General features: G+C 53.0%; 1 protein-coding gene across 7 annotated transcripts in view; it reads left to right on the top strand.

The window, feature by feature from the left end:
* The first annotated feature begins 5,801 nt into the window (after nt 1–5,801).
* The window catches only part of FLNB (filamin B), an 84,967-nt gene continuing 68,418 nt past the window's right edge, over nt 5,802–22,350 (top strand). For 4 of the 7 annotated variants that reach the window (XM_072044619.1, XM_027467362.3, XM_027467365.3 and 1 more), the window contains exons 1-4: nt 5,802–5,901; nt 8,450–8,506; nt 19,708–19,805; nt 21,456–21,847. In XM_072044619.1, coding sequence (XP_071900720.1) covers nt 21,499–21,847 — 349 coding nt within the window. In that variant the 5' untranslated portion in view covers nt 5,802–5,901; nt 8,450–8,506; nt 19,708–19,805; nt 21,456–21,498. The remainder of the gene's footprint in view (nt 5,902–8,449; nt 8,507–19,707; nt 19,806–21,455; nt 21,848–22,350) is intronic. The other 3 variants (XM_072044620.1, XM_027467364.3, XM_027467363.3) reach the window with 1 other exon arrangement.

Genomic DNA, 22,350 nt, shown 5'->3' with positions numbered 1-22,350 from the left:
CTGCATTGGTCGTCCCGTTCCCCAGGTCCATCCCCAGTGTGACTGAGGAGTTCTCCACATGAAGGTACCGTGTTAGGTACGGTCTGTCCTGGGTAAGAAGGGATGGAGACACCAACTTCTGCTCCATGTAGCTCCTTTCTGGAGCCTGTCTCCCCAGCATCCTGGGTCCTCCTGCTGCTTGTGGCCCTGGGCAGTTCTTGCGCCCTAAGGCATTAGCAGATGGTGTGTAACCATGCTTCAGGGTTTTTGAGGCTGGCGAAGTCCGGTTATTGCTCAGCATGAAGGTAAGTGAGCCTTTGGGGGCAGCACGCTGGTGCTGGGCCAGCACAATTTGTAATCTAGGGAAAGCAAACACCCAAATCTCCATGGTTTTTATAGAGGGCAGGGCTGAGGGGAGGCGGGAGGTCGCCTGTGAGCACTGCAGCTGGGCAGCTTGCTCTTGCAGAAGCTGGAATCTGCCTAAAAGCACCGAGGTGGATCTTTCACGGCAGCAAAGATGTCATCGTGAGCTGCCTGATGCTGTGGCCAGCCCCTGCTCCGGCCACGAGGCAGAGCCGTGAATCCCCGCGGCCCTGCAGCGTGTCAGTGCGGGGGGCTGCGGCCCGGACCCTTCTGCTCCGTGGGAAATTCCCCCGCCAGCAGCTGCCGTGCTTTTTAACCGGAAGATTAATGGAGCAAGGCCGTGGAAAGGGCCAGAGTGCTGAGTACGGGTTCATCGGTCTCGGAGCAAGCACGCACTCGGTGAGTCACCGGCACCGCTTCCCGCGGGCTGACGTCGAGCCTGGAGCTCTCCCAGCGCAGGCGCCCGGCCCAGCCCCGCGCCTGGGAGCTCACAGGGCCAGATCACCACATGCTGAGCCTGCGGGCTGCTCGTGCTGTAAAATAAAAACTAATCTCGATTAATTACGCCGCACGTGGTGTTCATCTGTAATCCTGCTGCGCGGCCTCTTTCCTCCCCAGCGCAGCTCCCCGCTGGTTCCTGTTCCCTTCCTGAGGTGCCTTCGACTGCCTTTGGGCTTCTCCGGTTTGTCCGAGGAGCAGGAGGAAGGTGCCTTCACCCCCAGGTTGAGCCTGTCAGCAGCCACTGATCCATGCTCGGACACAGCTTTGTGTTAAATCGATCATTTTCCTCTCACACAGCCAGTGGTGCTGGGTGCAGGCACGTGTGGTCACAGCGGTGGGTGAGCGTCGTCACCTCCCGCGGGGAGCTGCTGCCGGCCACCCCTCCTGCTCTGCTCCTCGTGGCGGCCCTCAGCTGCACCACGTGTGGTGGTGCTGTAAGCGCTACGAAGTTAAAAGGTGTCAGCTCCACAGATGAGCACGTAGGGTAAGGTCTGGTTCCCGTCTGGAGCCCGTGGCCACGTTCCTCATGATTCGAGGGGGAGAAGCATCGAGACCCTGACCTCGCGAGCTGACAGAGAGCCAAGACTTGCTAAATCTGGACAAAATAAGCCGTGCTTCTGTTTAGCTGCAAGTTGTTTCAAGCAAGAACACATTTTGAAAGGATCTTTGTACCACACACAGAATCGTTGCACTTTCATGTGATGCCAGCAGCATCAGCGGCTGCTCCTGTGGGGTCCTGGGGTGATGCACCCAGAGGCCCCCAGCCCCCTCGGGAGCAGCGGTGGGGTATGGGCATCATCCGTTTATTTCCCAAAACATTTTCTGTCGTGGCTGCCTCCAGCAGGTGATTTTAAATGTGGCAACCATTCATTTCTAGTCCAGCTGTTGCTTTTCTCTTTTCCTCATCAGTTTGAACGTTGCTGCCACAGAGGAGCGGACCAGAAGGGCCGGACTGCTGGAGCGGAGGTGTTGTTTCTTTTAAACAGCTGAATTTTTAAATGACGTGTTTATAAGTACGGACCTTATTTTCAAAACAAAGCACATGGCTAACTTTGTGAACAGATGTTAAGAATGAGGGCCCAGAGGGGAGACATTTAACATTTATAACTCTAGATGTGTCCCTGCAGGAGCCACCATTGGTGCAGGGGACTTGTTCTTGGGGTAGGTGACAGGAGTGGCTCCTGACCACTGTGGGGCTGCGTGTGGCTGGGTTTGGAACCATTAGTTTGAGCCTCGTGACCCCAAGCAACCTGCTCCCTTCCTCGAGCAAAGCCACTTGACTCGAAATGGCTGAAGACCTTGAGCCCAGTGCTGGGGTCAGTCGGGGTGGACACACAACGCTGGGTGGCTGCAGAGGAGTCCCTGCTCCTGGTCCCAGTGTTGGGGCAAGCTACGTTTAAATGGGCTCAGAGATGAGGCCGAAGAAACAAGGCTTAAAACTGAAAATGGTCCATCCTGCCCTGGCGTGGCACAACTCTCCCTATGACCCACTGGCCCAACTCCTGGGAGAGATGCTGTAAGAGCTCATCATGGGGGCAGTTTGATGATACACATGGGAAGGGGGAGAAAATAGCATTTAATTGAAGCACACTGCACATGTATGCATGTTTTTAGTTTAAACAAAACAGATTGGGCAAATATTTATTTCTGCCCCTACTGCTGCAAAGCAAACTTTCCCACAGCTTTTGACGGAGATAATCTGTTTTTTAGCCACAATGGTGAATTTGTAATGCCAACTTTTCATTTTTAATGTTTTAGAATTTCCTGATGGGTTCTCATGCAATTATTTTGATTAACAAAGAGGTTTTCAGACTGACTTGAAAGGGTCTCAGAGGCTTAGGAAGGACCTGGCTCTGTGTTACTGCTCTCTCACTGGGCTTGTTTTTCACAGCTTTCTAGCTCTTGAATCAAATTCTTTGGAAATCAAAGAAAACTGCATCTTAGAAATATTTCATATCTCCACCCCTTCTGTGAAAAGTTTCTCTGCGGTGCTGGTTGAAATTTGGAAGAATGCTTATTCCCAGATCAAAAAAAAACACTTAAGGTTGTTATAAGAGAGAAAAAAGCGGCACTTCTTTAAAAGAATAAAAATAATAATAATGATAAAGTGTATTGTTAACAAAAAGACGAATGCTTTCAGTCATTTCTGTGAAACGCCAACCACTGAAAACAAAGACGGAGAAGTAGTCGGGGCATTTCTGACTAACAAGGAAATGAGATCTCCAAGTAGGAAAGTTTCGGATGTTTCTATTTCATTAAAAATGTAGGAGGTGGCTTAAGAAATTAGGAAAAAATCCATTAGCAGTGTTTACTTGGATTTCATCATTCTCTTCTCATTGTTCATACTTTTTACTCATTATTTTAGACATTGTGGAAATTTCAGGCTGGCTTCACAGCATGAGTGCCAGCAGATCCCTGCCACAGCACCCATTTCTGTGCTCCAGATGGGATCATCTCCAGGACTGTGGGGCTGGTCCTTCTCCAGAGCTCCTGCTCCCCTAGAAAATGCCATCAAGGGCAGGTAACTATAAGTAAAAGCGATATATTATGTGCTTGCACATGGTATGTCCTGGGCCATGCAGGGTCCAAACGAGCTGCGATTGCTCCTCCACGGCCTCCTCCTCTTGGGGAGGTGAAGATGAGGAGACCTGCTCACATGAGATGCACTTGGAGGTCACCTAATTTGCTTTCAGCTGAGAAATCACCAGTGTTTAATGAAACATCAGCAAGGGCCAGCTGCTGAGGTGGCTGTGTTGCCTCTCTGGTGCCTGGCTGCAGGGGAAGGTGAGCTGCTGATGTCTGCCTGGTGAGTGGAAACCTCACAGCATAGCACTGTGAGGCGGCTGCCAGGACAGAGCATCCTGCAGATGCTTTATTTCCTGGTTTCATTTGTCATCTTCTAATAATTTAAATAAAACAGCTCCTTTAAGCATCATGGCAGCAGAGCCCACTGATGACTGAGGAGAAGGGCAGTTGAGGTACGAGCTGAAAAGCCTGTATTTGTTAATGAAACCCCCAATTTTAATGAAGCTTTCCAAATTCCAACAATCACACTGTTATAAGTTGCCCCCTTAATTAATTTTCAGAGAGCATTGCATTAATAATAGAAAGGAATTTATTGAGTAAGCAACAGCAAGCAAAACAGCGCTGGGCGGCCGGGGAGTCTCGGCTCCGCCAACGGCGCGCACCTTACCCCCCCCCAGGGTCCCTTTTTATATCTTGGTGATTTCAGGATTACGCGGCACGTCCGGGTACGTTCTGCGACTGCGCGCACTGTTGCTAGGGGGCCGTCTCTGTCCCTCTGGTGGTCGTGAAGATGAAGGCCGTAGTCTTCCTCGGCGTTGTGGTTCAACTTCTTTCTTTATTTGGTCATGTTGGCCCAGCGTGAGACAGGAAGGCAGGGTGTTGATACACTAGGTTAGCAACTTATCAGGAGATGGTTACATGAACTTTGCATCAGTGTTTTTTGAACGAAAGAGGCTACTGAGATGCAGAAGGAGAGAAGGGGAGAGGGTTCTCTTTTTTGTTACATTAAGCAAAGGAATTTTCATAGTGTCTAGCCAAGTATTATACAGCTCCTTACTTCAGCAGGGAGTTTTCACAACTCCCGTTCCTCAAACAGAACTCCTTGTTTTTACAAAAGACAATGAACAAACATTTATTGTGTATTACACACACAACTGAACTATCTCAGTTTAGCAAGCTAGCAGAGGATTTTCTTTCACGTTGCAGAACCTGGGAACATGAACCACGCGCCTGATGCGATCTCCATACAGACGGGCTTGAAATGCTGGCTCTGTCCCTAAACATCATTACTTTTACAGTGGACTTTTTAAAAGCATATTATTGCTGCTAATGCGATGTATATGTATTTTAGAAGTAATTTCCCCGGACTCCAATGAAACGTTCTAACAGGGTTTTGTTCTCTAAACAATTTGAACCCGCTTCTTGCCCCGGGAGGAGGACGTTCGCCCCCCAGGCAGCACCACAGCATTGCTGGCTCAGTAACCCCAGCTGCGGCAGGGGCTGCTGCCCAGTGAGATGACCCAAACCCAAATCTGGTCCCCAAGGAGAGCAGAACCCCTCTTGTACTCCAGGACCTGGGGACCAGCCGTGACACACACAGGGGTGAAATTCAGCTTTGAGATGAAGCTGAGGTAGGTGGCTGGGCCAGGGGGTGGGTGAGCTGTGGCAGCAGGGTTTTACGTGGGGGCAGAATTTCGTGAGGAACAAGGGGTTTTTGAGGAAGCCTCGAAGAAGGCTGGGTTTAGCTCAGTTTCTTAGGGGGCCTGGAGCCCAAAGGTTCCCATTTATGGCCTCAAAACAATATGTAGGGGTGTGTGCAATGGGTCGAGGTGAGAGCTGGCATGAGGGCACGGCCTAGCAGAAAGCTGTGCCCCGAAATGCTTGCACCCGAAATGCAGCGGCTTTGTGGCAGCACGGAGCAGGAGGAACATGGAGGTCAGGACTTGTCATGTAGCGGTTTTACACATCTTGCTGGAAGTAAGAGGAAGTTGAGTTCCCGGGGGCCAGCCCTACTCTCTCCACGTACACACAGGTTTGGGGAACACTGAGTGAGAGCAGGGCCGGACGCTCCCCTCACAGGCACAAACGCCCTCTCAGCTCAGGCCCGGCTCAGCCCTGTCCCCAGGACACCCACTGGGATTTGGGTGCACGAGTAGGGCCCAGCGGGCTCTGACCATTGCTGGGACACCCCAAGACTCCCTTACAGAGCTGGGCTTCTCCCCCAAAAACCATTCCCAGCCCTGAAGCTCTTGGCAAAGAAGCATTTTAGGGAAGAAGCGCTGCCAGTGGCACTCCCCAAACCTCCCCAGGCGTAACCCCCGGGGTCTGAGGAGGGGACACCCGGCACCCACACCCCCCCAGCCGTGGGGGTAAGGGGCTGGCTGCCCCCCACCAGCCCCGAGGTGCAGCCCAGGAGGGGCCGAGCCCGCCCTGCCCGCGCCCCTCCCTCAGCCCGCCCGCCGCCTCAGGGAGCTCGGCCGCGGGCCGGCAGCGGAGCGGAGCCCGGAGCCCTCCCGCAGCGGGCAGCCCCCGGTAGGTACCGGGGGACGGGGCCTCGGTCCTGGGAAGGAGCAGAGAGGCTCCGGGGGGCTGGGGGTGGTGGCGGGGGGAGCTCCCTGCATGCTGCGGGCGTGGGAGGGAGAAGCGCTGGGTGGGGGTTTTCGACTCCTGACGGGAGTTTGCTCACAGCTTCTGAGTGATGAAGGGTCTCGGCGTGAACGGAGAGGGGCTTCGGGGGCTGGAAATGTCAGGGTCTGGTCCTAATGACAGCGGGTGTAGCTGCAGGGAGAGGGCTGGGTTGTGTCCCCAGCCCTTCGGTTTGCTGGAGGCAGGCAGTACCTGGCGGGTGACAGGCACTGTGCCATCATTGGGCTGCTCCTTATTCTGCCGGGATAAAGCAGCGGAGTCTTACCTAAGGTTTTTGCATAAGCATTCACTGTATCGTTTACATTGTAAAACGCTGGGATTAGAGCAGTGATTCCTCTTGCTCAGAAATCAAGGCTGGATCAAAAGTGATTACTTCAGCTGCAGAAGCCTTATGCTTGGTTCAAAGGAAAACGAGCAGCGCCCCATCCCTATAAACCTAAACCTAAAACAGCAAATTGTTCCCCTCAGCCCAAAGAATACCCTCCAACCTTACAGCGTTATATATTTTTCCTTAGAAAGAAACCAGAAAAAGTATTTCCCTAAAATCTGAGACCCACTTTTTTTTTTCTTTTCTTTATTATAACACTCTTGGCTCGGTGTCTCGCGGAGGCTGCCAGACGGATGGCTGTTAAGTGGTAGTTTCTGAGCAGGGTGAATGGGATTGCAATCACCGTGTTTCGGAGTCGGAACAGCTCGGGTTGCTCTTTACAGGCCCCTGAGTCGCCAGAATCGGATTCCCACGAGGTGCTTTCTGGCCAGAGATGCGGCTCTTGGTTACAGAAACGCAGCTCTCCTGGCCACCGCCTTTGATTTATTCTTCCGTATCACCGAGAACAAGTCAGCGTTATTCTCTGGAATGATGAGCTCCTCCAAAAGCCAGTGTGTTGGGAGAAAGAAAGCGGGATTTTTTATCGTCTCGCTAATAGCAGCCTGCAGGAACGCGCTCGCAGCGAGCCCTCCTGCCTGGGTTCTGGCACCTATCCTGGAGGCTGCTGGCACAGCCCGGGACTGCTCGTGGTCCTTCTAGAAGCAGGCAGGGGAAGCAGTGCACGTGGGATCCTGCTCCCAAGGGCACCCCAGAGATGTTGCGTTTGAGGTGAAGCCTCCAGGGGGCTGGAGATGTCCTTTGGGGCTGGCATTGCCCAACTTGGGCAGCATCAGCTGGGTCCCGTGTGCTCAGCCTCGTAGGCCACCCAAGCAGGGACATGGGATGAGACCACTGGGTGCCTTGGCTATTGCCATGCAGCCCTTGGCTCGATGCCTTCCCACAACAGTGGGGTTTGCCCCATGGACATCCCCATCCATAGTCTGTAAGCAGGGTTGCAGGGAAAGACGTCTGCTTTATAGGCAGCCTGTGCTTTGTCCAAAGGGAGCAGAACCTGCCCAGGCTGGTGGGGTTTATTCAGCAGGGACCTCATGTCACTCCCATTCAGGAGGGTAATAAAACTCCCATTGATGCTTTTCATTTCCATATGACTTTCTATGGACTCCTGATGAACACAGCAACATGCCCTGAGTGTGGAGGGCGCGGGGGCTGCGGGTGACTGCCGAGCAGAGGAGTCTGCTGCATCCTGTTTTTGTAGAGGGCTTTTCCTCTTAGCAGTTGTAGTGAAAACAAACATGTGGGAGAACAATGGTGGTTTTTTTTTTTTCTCTTTTCCTCTACATTTTAAATGCAAAAAAAAAAAAAAGCCTATTAAAACTAAGTAAAGTTGTCTTAACGACAACAACAAAAAGCAATACCTATTATGTTAATTAGGAAAGTAAGCGTAACCCAACGCGGAATCCCAAGCACAAAGGTCACCTGCCTTCTGGATCTCAGTGTGCATTTTTGCCATTGAAAGCCTGTTTCGGATGGGGCACTGGCAGCAGAACAATGCTGGTGCCATGCAGGCGTTATCTGTGATAAAGGAGGGCCAGCTTCACACCCCAGAGGAACACCCCTGTGTGCTGCCGAGGGACTTCGCAGCCTTGTGAGTCATCCTCTCAGCGGGGAGCAAATGGGATTCCACAGAAAGTATTTCCTTTCTCCAGGTCAACTTTCTGGTATTTCATTTGTTGGGTCTAAAATGCTTTACCATAAGCAAACAAGAGTAATTCTGTAGAAATGGAAGTAAGATATTTAGTTCTTTCTAGGAGTAAGACTCGGAGATGCTGTTTGTAGGAGAACTCACCCCCTGGGGAAGAGGGGCTGCAAAGCTAGCGATGAGGTACAGCGTAGCGGGGGGACAGCCAGCTCCAATAGTTCCAACTTAAGCTAGCTTTAGAGAAACATCTGATGCTGTTTTTTCAACATACAGAGGTGGAAGATCCTTTGTAATAAGTGAGTAGGGGCGTGGGTTGGTTGGTCACCAGGTTGCCCCTGTTGGGGATGTTTGCGCAGCTGCAGCTGCCTTGGGGGGAGCCCCCACCTGAACCCTCTCATCCCATGCAGGTGCTTCAGTGACCGAGGCTCGTCCCAAATCAAGCTCCTGAGGCTCTTCGCTACGAGGTGGGTCCCGTGCTTTAGCCATCCTTCTCCCCCTCCCCATTTTTTGTTTTTTCCTGAGCAGTGGATGTCACACCTGGACACACATGTCCAGCACCGGCGCGTGGTTATATGGGGCGATGCTGTTCGTGCCACCAGCAGCGTGCAATTCCCTGCTGGTAGAGGAACTTGGTCCCATCACAGCCCCTTCCTTTTCTGTTACCATCAAAGCGCTTCGTGGAAAATAGAGGAATTAGAACAGAATTTTCTTTTAAGGGAACGGGAGAAAGAAATAAGCTACAATAATGTCAAAATATTGCACGCAACATTATTCGGAGTGTAATGCTGATTTGAAGCAGCGTATCCTTTCAAGAGCTGTTTTGGTTTTGTTATGTCGAACACAACACAGAGCTGAACGGGGCGGTCTGGAAGTGCCTGAAGCTGAGGGGAGCAGCTTTTACGATCCTTCTCCTGAGAGCTTCACGCACTGGGGTTCTGGCTCCGATTCACAGCGATGCTAAATTTAAAAATCCTTTCAAAACAGGACCCAACCTTTTCACTGTTCTCTTCGTAAAATGCTGAGCATTGAAGTGATAATGTTCAGAACAAAGAAGGTTTAGTATAAACATTTAGTTTGTACTAAATAAATTACACTCAGCCTTGCAATCACGTTACTGGTGACAGCTTATACAGCCTGCACTCTTCCCTTGTAACGCACCAGAACAAATCAAATATACATTGTTGGGAAAAAAATGCTTGTCTTTTGTCAAAAAGCCCAACTGCTGTCAGCAAACATATTGTGGGAATATGGATCTGGAAACAAACAGATCATTAGAGGGTGAGTTAAGGTTTTCTGATTTAATTCTAAACATGTTGAGTGAGGGAACCAGAGATATGTAATTCCAGGAAAACCGTGCACCACAAGGCTTTTTTTTCCCCTCTAATGAAAGCTGGTATTTATATTGAACACAAAGTGCTTTGGGTGACAAGGATGGTTACATATGGAAAATATGAAGTTCCATTTGTTCTGGAGGGCTGTGAAGATCGCTTGATTAGAGGTAATATTGCACTGATGCAAGTTTTGGATTCTTTCTGAAAATTGCTCGTCAACTGGCGGCTCTATTAACAAGGTACACTAATTTTGTAATGTTAAGAGGTGCGTGCACACAGACGACCCCTGCTTGCAGGGAAAGCAGAGGTGGGGGCTTGTTCAGTCGTGCCCCCAGTTGGGTTATGCCTGTGCTTTGCCCTGTCCCAGCTGTAGCAGGGCTGGGAAAACAAAACGTGCTTCCCACCGAGGGTGTGCTAGGAGGGCAGAGCCGGCAGCGGGGCCACGGGCATGAGAAGCTGCATCCCGTGCCCTGCAGCGAGGCTGCTGTGGCCAGGTTTGTGCCTCTTTGGGGTTTTCATTGGGGTTACAGACATCACTGCAGAGAGGAGAGGATATCCTGAGTTGCCCCGGCCCCTGCTCTGCAGGGACAGTTGCAAGGCAGCCTGTGTCCCTGTGTATCTTGGCACGTACTAGAGCTTTGCTCTCAGGGAAAGGCTGTTCTGGTCTCTCTCCCCTTCCTATAGTCAAGCAGCTACTGTCTTGGCCCCACCACTGTGCTCATGGCAGCCTGAGCTGCTCGGCTGCGCTGAAGAGGCGAGGGGTCGGGCAGGGAACAGCAGGACACCTCCCTTTTGGAGCGCCCCGCCGAGCCCACGAGGACCTGGGAGGCTTCAAAGGCTGCATCTGGAAAAACAGAAATCCCCCAAGGGGTGCTGGAGGTGGGGGCACGAGGCCAGGAGGGTGCTGAGCAGAGCGGGCACCGGGCACATCACCTGCTGCTTCCCCTCCTGTCCTGCCTGGATGTCCTAGCAGGGGCACAGGGCTGCAGCTGTGGTGTCGGCTGTGATAATGCCTCGTGTGCTGCGAGCAGCCATCCGCAGCCACCTCGGAGGTTGGGGCAGGGATCAGCCTTCCTGCTACGAGCATGAAAACCCCAGTTGGAGCTTCGGCCCCGGACTGAGTCTCCCCAGCCAGACGGTGATGGTATCACATTCGCTTTTCATTTCTGCGTGGGCACCGTGCCCGTGCAGTTATAGCACAGCTGACTCTGATTTTCATATAGTTCATTGTTTACTTATGACTTACTATAAAGTTGAGCTTGTCTTATTTATGAGCAGCCATGAAGATATGAGATTTCATCCGCTGGGTGATGACTCATTCATTGGGTTGGACTCCTGAGCTCCTAATACATGACATATTTTGGACTATTGGATGAGCAGCGTTTCTCTGTGAGCCCAAATTAAATGAGGTGAATGGAAATAATTAGTAATTTGTTTTGAAAAATCCTGTTTGTAGCCGGGTTTGTGCTGGATTAGCTCCCTGCTCATTTCACCCCTGTGCACATGGGCAGAAGGAGCGGCCGTGTGCTTACCGGGAGGTAACGAGCGGCACTCCGGGGTCAGGCACTTGAGCACGCCAGGGCTGCCTTTGCTTCGTTCCTGCTGCACGAGGAAGGCCTTTTGCAGCGCAAGAACATTTGATACTTTCTATGAACTTTAATGACCGCAACGCTTCTCGTGCTGCTGCAAACAATTTGAGAAACTAATTTGTAAAATCACTCATAAAAATCTCATGTTCTTCCCGTAATAATAAAGCTTCTCCGCTGGACAAAGAGCTACAAATCTTCAGGAACAGCAGGCTCAGCAGGAGGGGGCTTCAGCAGCTCTCGTCTCGGGCATGCTTCACCCTCCCGTGGGTGCGTCATTGCCAGTGAATGCGGCAGGAAGGATTCCTGCGGAGGCAGAAGTATTGCCCCTGGTAACGCTCAACGGGAGGCTTGTTAAAAACCTTTCCTCCCCCTGCTCCTCTCGACCATGGCTCTCACAGACGGGCCAGGTACCAGCACCTTGGTCCTGGCCCTGGGAAGCATCGGTGTGACTTTGCTGAGGTCAGTGGCTGTTGGGGCTCACGGGTTTTCGCAGCCAGGAGCCGCACCGGCGGAAATTTACGCCTCGATTTCAGCCGTAACGATGCTTCCCTGAGGTTTCGGCGAGCCCCGCTGTGCTGGCGGATGGCTGCGAGGCAGTGGCAGGGCGTGTGGGGGACTCGCCATGACATAACCGCATTCCTACGGCATTAGGAGATATTCCCAGGCTGCGGCAGGGGCAGCACATCCCCTTCCCTGCCTCCCACCGAACCGCTGCCTTTCTCGAGGCGTGGGGAGAGCAGGAGAGCTGCCTCAGGTTTGAAGATTTCCCCGCTGCGGGGATTTTCGTCGAACCAAACCTCTGGCTAGCTGCTCTAGGGCTTGTGCCATGCTCAGAGCACCAGACCTGGCTGCCTGCAAGGAGCAGCATTAAGGAATAGTTCGGTGCAAACAAACCTTGCACGGGCACAGCGGTGCCCGCAGGGTGTCCCTGGCCCCGGGCACAGCCCGTGGGGCCGGCCGGGCTGGTGGCAGTAGATGGCAGCATTGTAAAATGTTTGCATTTGGGGTTTGTGCCTCTTGGGGCACGGGGCTGGCAATAGGGCTGCCCTCGCAGCTCACCCCTTTCATCCCAGTCCACAGCCCCACCACAAAACCACCGCGCTGGGGAGGCACCCAGGAGCTGGGCTGTATCCCTCCAGCCTCCTGGGCTGGCAGCTGAATGCATTTTTGCTGATTTGTGTCTCTGAGGGTTGCCAAAGGGGCTGGGATTTGCCCAGAAGGGAAAGTGCCCTGTGCCTGCAGCCTTCCAGCCTGGGGCAGCATCAGCAAGGCTGGGTTCCTGCTGCACATCACCAATTTGCAGTCATTTTGTTGTGCCCCCATCCTGCCTTCAGGAAGCTCGCTGCTGTTGAGGAGCCAGAGAGAGGATTTTGATTCGGAGAAGGACAACTCGCTGCTGCTGTGAGGACTGCAGGAGACGCAGCGGGCCAGTGCCGCCCTCGGTTTGTATGTGCCCGGGCACGCCATCGCCACGGCTGGCGGGGGAGCGGGAGGAAGGCACGGTTGTCTCGGGAGCTTGCCAGGCAGCAAAGGACCAAAAGGACTGAAGAAATGTTTTATGTGCAAAGTCCAGCAATAAGGAGGTGGATCCAGAAGACCATTTCTGCGCAGAATGAAGGAGGAGGGAGCTGCCTGTGGCTACGCTTTGTCCTGCTCGCGGCTGTTGCAAATGAGGGGTGCCAGTACCCAGAGCAGCCTCGAGCCTCAGGGAAGCCAAAAAACAACAGGGGCCATTCGGGGTGCCTGGTGGCCACCAGGCATTATCCCCGTGGCAGAAAGCTGAAGCCACTTACCTGAGGCTGCTGGCTCCACGTTTCACTCTGCCCTCTCCGCTCTCCAACAGCAAAGGGGCATCCAGCACCAGGGCGCGGGGACCACCCTCAAAAAAGGCTCTCGAGCAGTGTCCCAGCCCCATTGTATTTCATTTTTGCTCCCTCCAGATGAGCAGGACCGGTAGGGCTCCTTTCCCCCTGCTGTGTAGTGCCAGCTGCTCTGCTGGTGTTTTAGCAGCGCGTGTGATTTATGAAGGCAATGTTCCTAGCTGGGAGCGCTGTACCAGGTGTCTGCCGTGAAGGGCCGTGCCCATTACTCCAGCAAGGCTGAATTGCCCTTTGAAATACGCTGCTGTTTGATTGAAAGGGATCTATTTTTACTTTTCGGTCCTTTTCAATCCGACAGCATGTTACCGAGCTTATCCCTGATACCATCTCCTGTTTCAGCTCTGCCAGGCACACGCACAGTGAGAGGCACAGCTGCCTGGCTTCCCTGCTGGCTCCACCAGGAGCACCTTTCTGTGCCCTCTGCTCCCAGGGGCATGCCTTTTATCTCCTTGTTTTAAGCTGGTGCTCTTGGAGCTGCTTTGCAAAAGCCAGGAAGCACCATCACCCCCAATTTCTCATCAGGGCCACGGGAATTGCAGGTTTTGCCCTACAATTGGCCTCCTAGGAGGTATTTCACCTCCTGGCAGAGTATTGCAGGGCAGAGCTGAGCCACGGGACGTGGCTGTGCTGCAGGTGGTAGCACCAACTGCACGGAGGGGTGGTGGCTTGAGGCCAGCTGCCACACGGGGATCCCATTTAAAAGGTTTTGCTCCCGTTCGAGCAGAGAAATGCCCCCAGATATATGGCCTCACATGCATATACATCCCAGCATTTGTATAGGAAGTCAAATACTCTAATTGCTTGGCTGGATCGAGCCCAGGCTGCCAGCACCTAGTGGGCTGAGCGGCAGAACAATGCCCTGCCTTTGTGTCCCTGTGCTCCTGCCAAGGCTTATCGGCCCTTCTGGGGGCTCATAAAGCAGCTTTCCAAATCCACCAGTCAGCTTCTTGTGCAAGGTTTCAGTCCGGGAATATATTTTTGTGAGAAATGTTTGGTGACGTCAGCCTTTTGCAGAAAGAAAAACCATTTAAAGTAATTTTTTTTCGGTCGGTTATTTACCCTCGAGAGAGCAAGGCAGCGGAGGCGATGGATGTGAGCTCTGCGTCGTGCCTTTCCCCTGAGTTCACCAGGATGCGTGTGGCTCTGCTCACGCTCTGCACCACCGTTCGTCCTGGGGCGAGCGCCAGGATCGCCGAACGACCCCCCTCTGGCTGCAGAGAAGTCAACGGCTCTGTTTATGTCACACAGAAGGCCCTCGGTTTGTTTAAAAAAAATATACGCTGTTCCCTTGGAAAGCGTTCCTTCCTACGCTTCATCCAGCTGTCCCGAGGGGGAGCTTGGCCAAGTGCAGCTGTTCTGCTCCGTCCAGGTTAAAACAGCTCCTGGGGAGCACCTGGGAGTTTGTGCGGGCTGCAGGGGCTGGCGGAGGTGAGCAGCTTTATTCTGGTTTTACACCGTCACTCTTGAAAACCCTGACTCACGGAGCAAAAACACAGGAAAAGGAGCTCAAACTCGAAGAAAAAATGGGTGTACCGGCTCAGGGGGAGAGCCGCAGCCACTCCGAAGGCAAATACGAGCCCAAGGTAGAGGTGGAGGGAACCGCAAGAAGTGCCTAACGAGCACAGCGCCGGCAGCTATCTGATACGGGCAGGAAGCCGCGATTAGACGCACACTGGAGCATTGTGTTTCTGCCTCAGCATCTGACTTCTTAGGTCATGAAATCAGATCCTGAGCTATTTTAAAAATGAGTTGCTATTTCAAATCGTTTCTTTTGACTTAGCGTTCGCTCTGTCGAGTCACGTTGCTTTGGGAGAGCTGCGTTTCGCTGCGCGGTGGGGACGTCGGCGCTGCTGGGCGTCCTCCTCGGGCACCGCAGAACATTTAGGGAGATTCTGCAAGCAGAGAAGCCTATCTGCTGGCTCGGAGACATATCTGTGGCTCGGAGCATGTACTTCTCACTTAAAGCCATATGCAGGGGTTGGAAGTAAAATTAAACACCCTTCCCCAGATGCCAGTTCCCCTGCACGCCTTCCTCTGCTCTTAGGAGCCTCAATGATTTGATGAACTTTGCAGCATTGCCATAGGAACAGGCAGTGAGGGTGTTTCAGATGAAGAAGGGAGGTGAATTCCTGAATGAGACACACTCCTGGGGAATCCCCTGTCCTTTCTCTCCCAGCACGTACCCGATGGGTCCCAGTTTGGTCCTGTCCCTGATCTCAGCTGCCACGGGCTTGCAAAAGGCACAAGCAGGCTCGCTCTTGGGTCATTCACAGCCCGTGTCTCAAAAGCAGAGCTTTAAACCCCAGCTGTGAGCCTCCCCGGGATCCAACAGGCAGCAGCAGTGTAAGTTCTGGCAAGGCACCGTGTTTGCCAGATGGATGGCTGCTTTTGGCACCATTTCCAGCTTCTGGATACATACATAATGCAGTGAGACCTCCACGTACAGAAGAAAAATCATGTTCTTCCAGACACAGGGAGATGAAAAAAATGCCCCAGACGTAATTGCTACTGCAAGCAACTGTTGCCTAAGTAGACATTCAAATGATGAATTTCAATATAAATTCCAGGACTAAGTCTTATATTTTTCAGTGTATTTCTAGCGATCTCTCTGCCTAAAGACATCCCTCTGTCTGATTTGGATTGAACCGCTGCTGCGTGCTCTCACATTGCTGTCTTCACAATCCTGGATAACAAAGGGAGGAGGAAAAAGAAGCTGGAAAAAGTGAGAACAAGTTGTATCAGATGTCCTAGCTGATATTTGTATAATGCAGAACTTCTTTGCCTTCCATATAGCTGCTGAATAAGGAGAACACAGCCCATGATGCAATCCATTCAATTCATGCTTTGACTTGACCGACTTGTCTCGGTTTTGCTTCGCTTGGTAGAGATCAGGGTAGCGAAAGGAGAGGCTTAATGACTGCTTCATCAATAGAGAAGAAACACTTCTATTGTCTTTTAAAACTCAGCAAACAGTGTAAGGGGAGAAGAAAATATGTGGTGTGCTTGGGAAGCCTTGGTGCAAGGCTGGGACCTGGATGTGATGGCTGAGCTGGGGCGAGTGCTGCTGGCTGCGTGGTGATGCTCTGCTTGGTCACTTGGCCACGCTGGTGAGTGGCAGCTGCCACCGAAATCCCATGGGATTAAGGTGTTGAGGTGCCCTGAGCCTCAGCTTCGCTACCTCTGAAATCACTGGGTGAAGGCTGGGCTGGTGGAGGAGTCTCCCCGGGGCACTGCGAGGATTAACATCTGTGCAGTGTTTTGATCGTGTGGTCATTTATTTTACGGCATTTGTTGCACATGGCTTTTGTTGCAGTGCACAATGCTGTCCTGTGTTTGGGTAAGGCCATTACATGCCAAAAACTTATGAATATTTAAAATCTCCTGATAGATTTCTAAAGCTACCCGGCTGCTATAGCCCATGGCCCCGTTCTTTTTCCAAGCGGTTGCCTTGACAATTCCCAGACTTGGGCAGCCCTGGGGCACAAACCCTCACAGCACAGCGGCTTTGGCAGAAGCCTTTGGAAGGGATGGAGGCATCTTGCTGGCTTTTCCCAACACTTTTCTGCTGGGCTGCGATGCATCTTCAAAGCCATTTGTGTGGGGTTAGTTGCAGTGTGGGAAAAGTCAGCCCTCCTCATGTATTAACAGCATCACCCAGGTCTTTAAAAGATGCAGCCTCTACTTGCACAGGGGTTAACAGGAACATGATCTGAGTCTTTGCAAGTGGAGAAATCCCCTCCACTTGCAAAGACTCAGCCCTGAATGCTCAGCCCTGGCTGCTGCCCACTCTTACTGAGCTGTGTTGACCACTTGGGGTTAATTCTGATCCTCGCCCACTGTAATCAAAGCAAGCCATTGCTGAACATCGCGTAAAGCAGAGGACACTCACAGTGCCCCAAATGGGGGACCCCTGGTTCAGAGGAGTGCAGAACCTCATTGTCACGGGGCCGTGATGCTCTTGGCTCCTCTGGAGCAGACTCAGACCCTGTTAGTCACTTGTCAGGCGCTGCCTGGCCACGGACGTCAGTGCCAGCCGTGCCACTGCTCCCCACACCCTTCTGCTTTTGCAAGGGAGGTTCAGACAAACCTTTCCTGAACGTAACCGCCAGCAGCCAGGGCTGCTGTCCCTCCCCGTTGGGGTGCTCCAAAATCTAATGGCGAGTGTGCACCGTGGGGTCACACAGCACACATCCAGGGCCCTGATGTGTGGGATCAATAATCCATGCTGGGGTTTAATTTCCATTAAGGATTATCGCTGATTCCAGCAGGAGCAGCAGCAGCGGCCTTGTGAAGGCTGGCCAACTGTTATTTACCCCTCAAGTTTAACCTGTGCTCCTGATTTTTTCTATTCCTGCCCACAAAGCAATTCCTTGTGGGTTCCCACAGCCTGCTGCCATCTTCTCCTTTGGGACACAGTCGTCAATATCTTTTTGCAAAACGCAGAGGAACCAAATGCCATTACAAGTCATCCCATTTGTCAGTGCTGCATTTTGAAATGCAAACTATTCTGAGCAGTTCTGTGGTAAAGCAGTGAATGTGGGGCAGTGGAAGACCTCTGTTCCACAACAAACAGGGTCTTTCTAAGCCCATCCTTGCAAATTAACATAAAGAGGGAGGAAGAGTATTTTTAAAACACTGGAAAAAAAATCAGTGCTGCTTGTTTTTTGAAACCACTTAAAGAGAACTGAAAAAGCAATGACTCTGTTCTTCCTTCCGTATATCTGTGTCTGGCGAGCAAGGCTGGGCTGGAAAGTTCTTTGTCAAACTGGACAGATTAGAAGAAAAAAAAAGTATTTGCCACAGTGTGTAGTGTTGAAATCCCCTTCCCTCTCCCTGCATGTGTACGTATGTCCACACAAACATCCATCCCTATAAATATAAGGTATGGAAGGCATACATTAGTTCATCTATAATAAAGTACAGGAAACGTGTTCACTTGTTTTAAAATGTCTTCCAACTTCATTTCAAAGTCCAGCCAGTTTTTCAGGTCAGACGTGACCCCAAGAGCAGCCCGGCTGCGGTGCACACGGGGGATCTCTCGCACAAGCTGCAGAGGACCAGGTGTTGGTGCCGGAGGAGCTGCACCACAGCCGGGCAGCTCCCGGACACGGTGCCCCTCCTGCCCCACTCACAAACACCCATGCAGGTGAGGGGATGCACGTGTGGGCTGCCCCATCTGCCCAGCAGCCAGAAACCTCGCTCGGACCATGGCTCAGACACCATCTGTGACCGGGAAGGAAGGAAGGAAGGAAACAGGATCTGGTCCTCAGAGCAGAACTTATTTTGCTTTCTTTTCAATCTCTTCCCATAAAGCAGTCTTTGTTCCCAAAATCGTGAAAGCAATTGGGATGCAGAAGGCTGGATTCTGTTTAAAATCCCTGCGATGCACAGAGGAGAGGGGCTGGACCCAGAGCACCAGCACCCGCTGCCATCCCCAGCAGCAGCAGCCCCAACCACACCACTGCCTTCAGCAGGCACGGCCGGCTGCTGCGACTTGGTTCTGCTCCTTGTGGGTGCCGGGTGGCCGTGGGATGTACACCAGTGGAGGCCACTTCTCTGGGAGTTTTTCCCCCTCGGGCTGCTGTCCAACTGCTTTTATTTCTCTTCTGCTCATACAAAAGCCAGAGCACTGGAGCCGTTCGCACGCGAGCTGTAGGACGCAGCCTCTGCCCCGGGGGTCCTGGGGTCAGTGGCTGGGGGCAGCAGCACATTTGGTCCCAGCTGTGGGCTCTGCCCCTCCGCGAGGCCGGTGGGGTGAGCCCGGGGTTACAGCTTCACATCCGAGTGCATGCCTGGAAGCTGCTGGTGGGACGCGTGGATGGACGGAGCAGGGCGAAACCACTCAGAGAAACCGCTGTCCTTGTGTGTGCTGAGTGTGCCATTGCACAACAGTCTGTGGGATGAGAACTTTCTCCGGTGGCTCTGTGGAAAAGACGAGTTCTTTTAAAAACTTTACGCTTAAGTTAACAGTTAAGGTCCGGATACTGTTTCTACTTTTTTTCCTGTTTAATTTTTATTTGCTTCTTCTGTTACAGGAAAATAAAAAAAAGGCCGAAGCACCAAACTGCAGCGTGGCCTGGGCACAAAGTGTTGTTAAAGAGTGTGCATTACTAGGTGCGGGACTGGGAAGGAACTGAAATTAAAATGTTATAAGCAATCACTAATCCGGATGTGGCATGGTTGCTAAGTAGCCCCAACCCAGGCCAAAGTCAATAAGCAATTAGCATCTATTAAGAGATGAAGTATACATGTAGGGTGATGGGAGAGGAGCCCTTGGAAAAAGGCACAGCTCCTTGTTCCCAGCCAGCTTTCTCCTGGGCTGGACCAGCTCGTGCCCACGGCAGGGAGCTTCCAAGGTCTCCCCCAGGACCCGCTGCCGTTTCTGCTCTGTAAATAAAGTCCTTCAGTTGGAGCCTGACACTCCACAAGTGTTTTTTATTCAAATTCTTTGTTGCTCAGTCAATAATTTGAGGAAAGGGCAATGGCTGCTATGCCATGAGACACACCTCATCATTTCGGTACATTAAATCTGATCTCTGATTTCGGAGATAACTGTAAAACAGGAGGCGATGCTGCCTGCTGGCTGGGGAGGGACGGAAATTTGGGCACGGCTCCCACTTTACCTCACCTTCATCTTTGCTTCTTCCCTATTTTCCTGTGAACATGTTTATTAAATAAAACTTACGAGTCTGGAGGAAGGAGCAGGAGAGAAACTGCAGTGCCCCGGTTCAGTAAAGGCATTAGAATAAAACTGGGATAAAATCATCGGACATCGGTATTCTAATTTTAGTGGAGAGCGGCTGTGGTCATTTAATTAGATTAGACTTTATTGATTGTGTTTTAATGGATGTGCTTCCTCCGACAGACTCTCACATCTTTCGGCGTGACGGCCTGGATGTAAATAGAGACACGCGGACACTTGGAGTCAGTCGGGCAGCTCCAGGAGCAGAGCCAAGGCCGTAGGTAAGTGCGAGGGATGTGGCCCGCGGGTGGGCTCAGGCATCCCTCGGGGCAGGGATGGGCAAAGGCACCTCCCTGCGGCTTTTGTTGACCAGTTAAGTGTCATGAGACTCTCAGCAACCCCTACCCAGTCAGCATGTAGCAACTGCAGATGGGATAGTTCTGTTGACTTTTTGCTGTCATCAAATGAGTCAGCGGCAAGTCTCAGCCTTGTATGTCGGCAGGGAGTGGCTCACCAGGAAATCGGTCACAAAAGTGAAAAAAAAAAAAAAAAAGAAAAGAGAGAAACCCCCGAGAATTCAAGCCTTCCTTGCTCGCTTTTTGAAGTTTGTGTTTTGTTTAAGCGGTTGATAAGATAGCGTGTGTCAGCACGGCGGGTGCTATTCCCCAGCAGCGTGCTGCATCTTGTGCAAGCCCACAGCCTCCGCTGCTCCGCGCTGTACTTTGCACGGCGGCGCCCGGTGGCTGCAGGATTTTACAGACAAACCAACCCCTCCCTGCCCAAAGAGACCAGGCTCTGCCGGCCTCTGCCGCACAGCTCCGCGCCGGGCAGGCTCACCCACCCCTGGCTGCCTGTACCCCCATCTGGCTGTGCTATCTTTGGGGTGCCGTGCTGCTGCAGCTGTGCATATGGGGGCTGCACTGCTGGCCTCAGCTCTGTTTGTACCCGGGTGCCACGGGGGCTACGAACTGGGCGTGCAGCTGTGCCAGGGGGGATACACACACAGGTACGCACAGTAGTGCTATAGGGGCTGCACCCCCACATGTGTGTATTAGGGCTATAGGGGCTGTACCCCCAGGTATTAGTGCCATGGGGGCTGTACCCTGAAATATGTGCATTAATGCTATAGGGGCAGAACCTTCAGATATGGGTATTAGTGCTATAGGGGCTGCACCCCCAGAGATGTGTATTTGGGCAATAGGGGCAGCACCTCCAGATATGGGTATTAGGGCTATAGGAGCTGTACCCCCAGGTATGTATATTAGTGCCAGGGGGGCTGTGCCCTCAAATATGTGCAGTAGTACTACAGGGGCTGTACCCACAGATATGTGTATTAGTTATAGGGGTTGTACCCACAGATATCTTCACCAGTGCTATAGGGGCTGCACCCCCAGATATGTTCATTAGTGCTATAGGGGCTGCACCCCCGGATATGTGTACTACTGCCAGGGGGGCCGTATCCCCAGATAATTAGTGCCAGGAGGGCTGTCCTCCTGGATATATATATTCGTTACTGCCAGGGGGGCTGCACCCCAAATACGTATTATTAGTGCCAGGGGGGCCGCACCCTGAACACACAGCACTGCTGTAGGGGCCGCACCCCCGGCTCTGTGTCGGTGCCATGGGGGCAGCCCCCGGCCCACCCTTTAGCGATAGGGGGGCTGTAACCCCCGACCCCACAGCGCTGCCCCACACAGCCCCACACGGCCCCACACAGCCCGGGGGCCGGCCCGGCGGGGCGCGGGCGGCTGATGCGGCCGAGGGCGGGCCCGGCTGCCGCCGATAAAGGCCGGGCGGCGACGCGGGGGCCCGGGCAGAGCCGGGCTGAGGCGGCTGCAGGAGGAGCGGGACAACCGCGGGGCCGCGCTGCTTCTCTCCTTCCCTCCCTCCTCCTCCTCCTCCTCCTCCTCCTTCTTCTTCCCTCCCCTCAGGCGGGGCGCGGCCGGGCGGGGCGGAGGCGGAGCGGGGCCGGCCATGAGCACGCAGGCGCGGGGCCAGGGCGGGCGCAGAGCGGCCGAGGCTGAGGGCGAGATGCCGGCCACCGAGAAGGACCTGGCGGAGGACGCGCCCTGGAAGCGGATCCAGCAGAACACCTTCACCCGCTGGTGCAACGAGCACCTGCGCTGCGTCAACAAGCGCATCGGCAACCTGCAGCACGACCTGAGCGATGGGCTGCGCCTCATCGCCCTGCTGGAGGTGCTCAGCCAGAAGCGCATGTACCGCAAGTACCACCAGCGGCCCACCTTCCGCCAGATGCAGCTGGAGAACGTCTCCGTCGCCCTCGAGTTCCTGGAGCGGGAGAGCATCAAGCTGGTCTCCATCGGTGAGTGCCTCCCCGTTGCTTTCTTGCATCGTTTTTTATTTTTTTTTTTAAGGTTTAACGTGCGGGAGCTTTGCCCTGCTCCCCTGGGTGCCACCCCTGGGTGCTGCATGGCCGTGGGGTCCCCTTGTAGGGCAGAGCTGTGTCCCCCTGTCAGCACTCTGCTGTTATCCTCCCCTGTAGCATTAGCTGTGCTTCCAGGTAGTTGCCTTCCCGAGCAAAGCTGCAGCACGTTCTCTCTCTGTGCAGCATTTTCCCCAGATGTCCCCCATCAGCCCAGGCAGCAAATCCAGCCGGGATGCTGCTGGCCCCAGCCTGCACCCCCCCATAGGTGATAGAACAGCATAAGGGGACTCTTCTTACATGCTACAGCCCAGTAGATGATGCCAATGCTCAGGCTAGCGTGCATGCTTATGTGAGTGCAATTGCAGCTTACATCCTGCTTTTGAGCAGGGCTGCGCCTTCTCCTTAATCCTAGTGCTGCGGTAGCTCGCTGTAGAAAAAGC

Source organism: Anas platyrhynchos, chromosome 13 (assembly GCF_047663525.1).
Source record: "Anas platyrhynchos isolate ZD024472 breed Pekin duck chromosome 13, IASCAAS_PekinDuck_T2T, whole genome shotgun sequence".
NCBI classification, from domain to species: domain Eukaryota; kingdom Metazoa; phylum Chordata; class Aves; order Anseriformes; family Anatidae; genus Anas; species Anas platyrhynchos.
The sequence above is the reverse complement of the archived record's forward strand: the minus strand, read 5'-3'. Positions and strand labels throughout refer to the sequence as shown.